General features: G+C 37.0%; 1 protein-coding gene across 1 annotated transcript; it reads left to right on the top strand.

Moving 5' to 3' along the window:
- The first annotated feature begins 490 nt into the window (after positions 1–490).
- LOC134298772 (proto-oncogene Mas-like) lies at positions 491–3690 on the top strand. Its single transcript, XM_062979992.1, has one exon. The coding sequence runs from the start codon at positions 1346–1348 to the stop codon at positions 2294–2296; it is 951 nt and encodes a 316-aa protein (XP_062836062.1). The 5' UTR covers positions 491–1345; the 3' UTR covers positions 2297–3690.
- Positions 3691–8021: the final 4331 nt, after the last annotated feature.

Below are 8021 nucleotides of genomic sequence, written 5' to 3'. Positions count from 1 at the left end.
CAGTGTGTCAGGCTCATCACGATGCACCGCCCAGGAGAGGATCTCCCGCCTGAGACCCTCTTTGAAGAGTTCTATCTTTGTTACTGCAGACCATTCCGGCACCTTTTCAGCGAGGCATTGGAACTCCTCCGCATACTCAGATACTGACCTCTGCCCCTGGGAGACGGTCTTCTTGGCTTAGTGTCAGCTCACCACAGCCGCTCCTGAATGAACACACAAGACTCTCTGTGATATCACCAGAAACTTTTACTGCAGGAAACATGAACATCAGAAAAGCCAAGAATGGGATACTACGGCCAACCCTCCTTTATATACCCTCCCCCTCATTTGAACAGTCTCTTCCCGCTCAGTAAAACCCCGCGCAAATTCCCCGCCAAGTCCAGCAGCCGTTTCTTCTCCAAGTCCTGAGCCGCAGGTGTCTTATCAATGTCAGTGACCCTGAAACTCAGAGCCACATCCAGGCTCTAGTAGCAGGGTTCTGACAGGTACACTCTTATAATTTGTTCTCAAATGCATCATGGAGTACAATCCTTGAACTTTAGATCTTTTGAGTGTATTACATTGTAAGGAATGGCTGAGATTTGTAAGCCAACAGCACCTGAAGACCACCCAATTCATAACCATGGTCCCTTACCCACTACCAAATTATACCATTATTATTCTTATGCTTCCCTTCCTATGGAATGTAGGAATTGTTGGTTATGTAGGGACATTTAAAATTCTAGGTCAGAGAGCTCAAATGCCTCTTCAACCTTCTAACCAAAGGATTTCATAGTTGGAACCATGGCAGCTGAAGTGAAATAATAGTTCTATAATTCTGTAGGGTAAATGGATGTCAGGTCTAGTAGAAAATGCTATTGGTAAAATCTATTGATAAAAGATTCCACCACACTGAAATCCAGTTGTAATGGGATGGGAGTGATTTCCTTTTTTCCACTACAGAGCTCAAGCACCTTGAAATTAACTCCTGAATGGTGCAAAACTTTATAGAGTCAGTCTTGGGTGGCTTCGAGAGCTACAGGGTGGAAGGGAAGGGAGATAAGCATAAGAATCTTTTTAGATATATATACATATTTCTTTTGTGGGAAACATGTTGATGAAAATTTCTAATTTTAATTTGCAGCTTGTCCTGGAAAGAAGATGGAAGGGACTTATAGCTGAACATATGTGAAGCCGACATAGACTGGAAGTAGACTGATTATTTCAACCCACAAGATTTTACATTTGCTACATTGCACCAAACTTAATCATTTGACTCCAGGGGTGAAACTAAATCCTTTTTAATTGTCCTTACTTTGAAGAGGAGCCTTTTTTTCCAGAAAAAGAAGCACAATACAAATTAAGCATGATGGTAACTGCTGGGAATGTGCATGGCCCTGCAAACCATACTAATTGTCCCTATGTTCAATCAGCTCAAGATGATAAAAGTATAGAAATTATTCTGACAACTATTCTTACTCTTCTTCTCTCCCTTCTGGGATTTTTGGGAAATGGAATTGTGGTCTGGCTCCTTGGCTTTCGCATTAAGAGGAATCACTTCACCACCTACATCTGGAATCTCTCCATTGCTGATCTGGGTGTGGTCACTGGTCTACTGGGAATTAATACATATTGGCTTGTAGCTCGAGTGTCTGGCACCAAATATGATGATCCGATGAAGACAGTGTTTCGTACTTTCTTCCTAGTTACATACAGCACGAGTCAATTTCTACTGACAGTCATCAGCATTGATAGGTGTGTGTCTGTCTGTTTTCCATTTTGGTATCGATACCACCAGCCACGACATTTGTCCCTCGCTGTATGTGGTGTAATCTGGATTTTCACCTTGCCACTGTTTCCTGCTCACACCAGTCTCTATCTGAAATATGACTATTGTGAACTATGGTTCTATCAAGTTTTGCTGAATATTGTGCTTACTACTCCAGGCATATCGATATCTACTGCTGCCATGTTAGTTAAAGTATGCTTGATATCTCCACAGCACAAGCGGGGAAAGCTTTTAACTGCCATTTGGCTTGCTCTTATTTTCTTCCTCCTCTTTGCTTTTCCAATGAATGTCATTCAATATGCTGCTCGGTATACTAGATCTGAAAATGTTTCCATTTATGAATATGGCTACATATGTGCATCTTTCAACAGTACCATTAACCCATTCATCTATTTCCTAGTAGGGAGAGAAAGAAGGGGTCAATGTTGGCAGAAATTACAGCAAATATTAGAGAAAGTCTTCAAGGAGGATGAAGACAGTAGAGAAACTGGAACTTCAGGTTCTAATACAATGGAGATGGTACCATAAAAGATTCCTAACTCTAGTTTCAACATTCCACCAGTTGCAATTTACACTTTTTGTTCAACAGAATTTTTTAAAGGCCTGTTTCAATGTTCAAGCCTGTAAAGGTACTACAAATTACACAGTTAAATAAATAGAGAAAAATTCATTGTTCTTGAAGATATGTGATATTATCACAACCAACTTTGAACTCCCTGAACTAAATCTCTCTTCTGGTTAGAATTAAAGTAGAACTTTCCAATTAGTATGTTTTTACAGATCTCTTAATTCATTGGTCAATGATTGATCTAGTAGTTCCTCTTTGTTATGGACTGTATATTGGATTTAGGCTAGCAGTTTATCTTGTAACAGTCATATGTTGAAACCTGAACTTCTGCAACTCAAGAACGCTTAATAACTAACATTTGGCATATCACAACATAGATAACACACTTTATTGAGAGATTAGAAGGCACCTATGAAAAGCAAATGCATTGTATGATATTTTGAATTCAATTAGGAAATAAGGAATTTTGTCACTCCAAAGGTCAATTGGAAACATGGGTATTAAATCTTTAATTTTTGTGTTATTTAATATTATAACTTGTAATCAAATGTTTTGTATGATCCTAGTCCCATATTGGGCTGTGAGATGAGTACACAAAAATTTATTTGTATTTTCTTTCTTCAAAGGGTCCATGTTTTAGCAAGTTGTGGCAAGGGAAGGCAGTCAAAAGCACCAGTCCTACTGTTAATCCCAATGAAAGTAGATCCATTGCATCAGTAAAATTAAACATTTATTAGTTGCATAACAGATAGTTGAATCTGTTATGCAATCATCTGCTATCCTTACAGTACCTAATCCTAACATACCTGAAGTGTATATGTGTCTTCAAGACACACACACCCATCCATTAATTTAATTGGGTTTTCTTAATCAAAGTATACTCAGAGGTGGTTTTGCCTTTATTATTTTATTTATTCATTACAACATTTGTATCCCGCCCTTCTCACCCAACAGGGGACTCAGGGTGGCTTACAATAAAACACACATATATAAAAATATAAAATACAGTGCAAATCAATTAAAATTAATTAACTAATTAAATACAACAACATTCCTAAAAATACAGTGATAAATAAACAGATGATAACCTCATCATTCAGAATCAATTTTTATTTAGGTTCCAGGGAGCCTTGAAATATCTAATATTCAGCCTGCAAAAAATGACTGGGTTCCATTTTATCAACTCTCTCAATTTTTTACTGTGCATTGGTCTGTAACTTGCTAAAAAAATCAGAGGATGACTTACTTTATGAATTGTTAGGGTTCAATTTAGTACGCTTAATTTGATCCTTTTGGCATATCATTTATGTGTGTGAGTTCTCAATAAATTTTGATGATACTTAATTAAAAACAATTGTTTCATTCTTTCCAAAGATCTCACCATGTATTTAAGCAAAATTACAGGAATATGGAATGGGAGGGCATAAGGATAAAACAGAAAAAAAGCTAAACTTTCTATGTTTTTAAAAGTGGGTATGTCGGAGCATGTGAAGAAAAAAGTATGTGAGGTGAGATGGGCATCTGTTTTGCTTCTAATAAATTTTATGCTCTTCAAAAACTTGGTGGTGCGGATAGAGGTTCAGACCAGAGTCATCATGCTTTAGCTGTATAAACCTTCAGTATAGTGGGATCACTTCAGAGCTTTCAGGATACAACAAAGTAATAATCATCATAGCAACTTATATACTCATGTCGAAGTCTAGAAATTGTAGCTAAAAGAATTGACCAAGAAACCTGAGTTGATTTATCCATGGGTCCAGAGCCGGTTTAACAATCAGGCGAATTAAGCAGTCGCTTTGGGCGGCAAACATACGGGGGCGCAGTCGAGACTGCTTTTTCTGTTGATTTGTTGTAAAACATGATGTTTTGGTGCTTAATTTGTAAAATCTTAATGTTTAATAGGCTTTTCCTTAATCCCTCCTTATTATCCAACATTTTTGCTTATCCAACGCTTTTATTTTTCAGTGATTGTTTTTTGGGGGGTGCCAAAATTCTGTTCGCCTACACTTGAAAAATACCTAGGGCTGGCTCTGCATGGGTCAATGTTAAGTACTTAACTTTTATATAAAAGGAACCATCCCATCCTTTTTGTAGATAAACAAGATCTTAGTCCATCAAAAAGTGTTGATGTTTATAGACTCTCCCCACTATGGCACAATTTCTGGTCTTTTTGTATGCACGGGTGAGAAAATAGTATCATTGGCCAAAAGGGTTTGGCCTCCTGAGAAATACTGATGCTTTCCTCTTTCTGTGGAATGAGCCCCAACTAATTTATGTATCATATGAAAATTCATAATTTTGTCCGCAAAACCTGACTTTAACTTAGAAATGAAGTCAATTTATACACTAATATCATGCAGTACTATCAGCTGTTGAAATGTGCATACAATTTTCTTCCGAAATGCATGATACTTTAAATTTGGATAAAAATCTAAGAAGGTTTTCAAGAATTGTGTGGGCAAACCCTTTAGGCTGTAGCAGGATGTGTGTGAAATCAATTGAGATATGAGAAAATAGAAGAAAGAGTCTGCTAACCACATAGAAAAGATGCAAGCAGTATCTGAGCTGCATGACTCAATCTGGGGATCTCAGATTGGAGATTCAAATGGTCTGCTGGGTCTGTGGATCGCCAAAAATGATGGCAAAAGCTATAAAATAGTCCTTGCTGGAGTTTTCAAGCAATATTAAAGGATTTATGTGGCATCTTCAGCTGGTGAAAAAATAAAACCATTCTTAGTACAAAGACAGGAGAACATACCTGGCTGTTTTCTTCCCAATTTGGCATCAATGCCATCAGTCACCACTTGTCCACTATAGTGTGTGCTCTCATGTGGGTCTTCTCCTTGTCATTTGGAATTCAATCATTAGTAGTTATTATAAAATATGTCATCTATGGTCCTCTTTTCCATGTTATTGAGAATGTTTTGATATGCTACCCACTCATGGTCATTCCCACTGTGTTACTGTGATGCCTCATGGGCCTTGTAGTCCTGCTCCTAGTGCCATCGTGGCAGATGAAGACGAAAACATGGGGTTTTCGCCGGTTCAACAAGAGCCGGAGTCCTTTCACCTGCCGGATGTTGATGTTTGTCCCCAAGAATTCAGTAAAACAGACCTTGGACATTCCTCGCCTCCGTTCCCTAGAAAAGAATCCTATTGTGCTGACAGAGGAGTCAGGGAACAGAATCGCAGGAGTTTACGGATTGCTGCCAAACAACAGGCTGATTAGACCTGCTTCCCTTGGAGTCTTGCATCTGGACAAAGTTGGGTTTCGCTTCCCGTTCTCTAGGGAAAGAGATTGTTGGCGGGAAAACGAGACCCCAATATAGGTGCCTGACGTGGTAGAATCTTTGCGGAGTCAACAGAGCTGCTTGAGGAGTGAGATCGTGTGTGGACTTCGTAACCCCAGTTCCTTGTTTCCCGGATCAAGAATCCAAGTACTGCCTTGCCTTGCTGTTTAACCACGGACCTTGTTCCAAGATTCACTGTTTGCTTTGTTCCTAGTCACGGACCTTGTTCCAAGATCCACGTTTTGCCTTGTTTCAAGTCACGGACCTTGTTAAAGTACCAAGATTATTTCCAGCCTTGTTGTCAAGCTTCCTTGGACTCCTAAGACTCTGGCTTTTCCCCACTCTATTGCCTGGCAATAGTGTGTGTTTCGGTATTGGATATAAACTTTGAACTCTAATATCATTTATTGGACATTGCATTTTTGGATTATATTTGACCTTATTTGAAAGGTCTGCTTCTGAACTATATTCTTTACTTGTTTTTATTACTTTTATATATTTCCTTAATAAAGATATTAGATAGAAATTGGCCTCCGTGTATGGTTCTTGGTGCCCTGCTGCCTGGGGTCTGACAGTTACTGCTCATAGGATTCTGCTTGAACCCACAATGGCATAAAAGACTCTTTATTCTGTTATTAGCTATATATACCATTTTCATTTGGATGCCTTTTCATATGGGTAAGAATATCAATTTCTTCTATATCTCCATTTCCCCAGATTTCTGTCTCAACTTAAATCTTATTCTTTACAGTGTCCATTTAAACAGCAATATCAACCCAGTTGTGATCTCTCTCTCTCTCACACACACACACACACACATACATCCCTTGAAAAAGCTTGACACCATTTTTAAAAGTCATGTAAAAGTCGTTATTGTCATGAAATGGGGTTAGTTTATTTTTCTACTTGAGCTTTGAAGATGATTATTACAAATACTCATATCTCATTGTTAGATTTAAAAGGAGAAATCATTGTTTGATTTGATTAGCATAAGACGAACTGAAAGTATATAACTGAGCGTTGATGTTTGCTATAGAAAAGATGTTGCAGAATTGGTACTACAAAGAAAGATAATGGATGTGTTGAATTGTTGAATCTAATATTGAACCATCATTTTGGGAGATTATAATAATTTAGTAGAATAGAAGATTGTATCCGATTAAATAAAAACAATAATTTATTTAATTATCCTTATTAAAGTGATAGTAGAGCTAACCTTTTGCTAACTTCCTGTAGAACTAGTTAATGTAATGAGATATATTTCAAATAGCTAGATTATAGACAGAAGTCTATTATAACAATTAAAAAGGCAAAGGAGACTTAATAAAGTGGTAACTAACTATGAAAGCTATGGAAAAGACTGGAAGACTATGAAAGCTATGGAAAAGACTTCTTTTTCTTCTAAGTTCACTCTCTCTCCACTCTCTCTATTTTTAGTTTTTTTTTCTCTCTATTAATATATAGTTTGTATATTGTTTTCTTTGTATATTTTACTCTTGCATTTATGTAAGCTTTAATAAAACTATATTTTAAAAAAAAATGTTAGGTGCAGCAAGCCAAAAAAGGCAATGCAGAATTGCTTCTAAATAGTTTTTTCCTCCTCAAACTAAAAATGTAAAAATGCTCAAATTGTCTAAAATATTTTTAATGAATTTGAAAAAATCCATCAAGATAACCATTGTATCTGCTGCTTTTCTCCCTGAGACTACTATTAAGAAAGGAAGTGATATTCGAGCAACTGTAGGGATGAACCAGCAACAAAACAATCTGAATAAATTGTACAAAAATTGAAAAAATGTGCTGCAGATATGCATTCTTTTGCTATAAAATGCAGTTTGCCAGACCCTGAACTGTACCAAAGTGATGTGATAAATTCTGATAGTTTAAATATTTTACTCCCAGTCAACAATGTGCTGCCAGCTGTAACTCATTGTTCAACTTTTTTGGATTTGGTACAATTTGGCAATAAACTCCATCATTGATGCATTATGGAAACAAACTAAAGTAAGGAGATTATCACACAAATGTGTCGGCCATATTGAAGGCTTCCTAGACACAACTAAAAATACTACTGCACAAGGTTATTCTAATCTTGACTCAAAATAAACTTCGAGTCACGATAAAATTATATTAAATGAAAACAGTTTTCATCTCGCTTTTGGCTTTTGAATGCATTTTCAAGAACTTTAGAAAGCAGGTTTTAAAATAGAGTAGTGAAATTTCTTTTATTCACATGTTTTGGGGGATATGGCATCCATGATGAACTGTCCTCTTCCCCTGCAAAGCAAAAGCGTAATCCTTTCCCCCGATCCTTTCTTTTTCGTAAAATAAACAAATAAATGAAGGAAGTGCAATGGTCCTTGCATCCACCAAACCTCTAATAGGAATTTTACCT

The sequence above is a fragment of the Anolis carolinensis genome, chromosome 4, assembly GCF_035594765.1.
Source record: "Anolis carolinensis isolate JA03-04 chromosome 4, rAnoCar3.1.pri, whole genome shotgun sequence".
In the NCBI taxonomy this organism is placed as follows: Eukaryota; Metazoa; Chordata; class Lepidosauria; order Squamata; family Dactyloidae; genus Anolis; species Anolis carolinensis.
This window is presented reverse-complemented; position numbering and strand designations above follow the sequence as displayed.

Excerpts from the sequence above, each read along its gene's own strand:
- LOC134298772 (XM_062979992.1), top strand. The coding sequence starts at position 1,346 with ATGATGGTAACTGCTGGGAATGTGCATGGCCCTGCAAACCATACTAAT.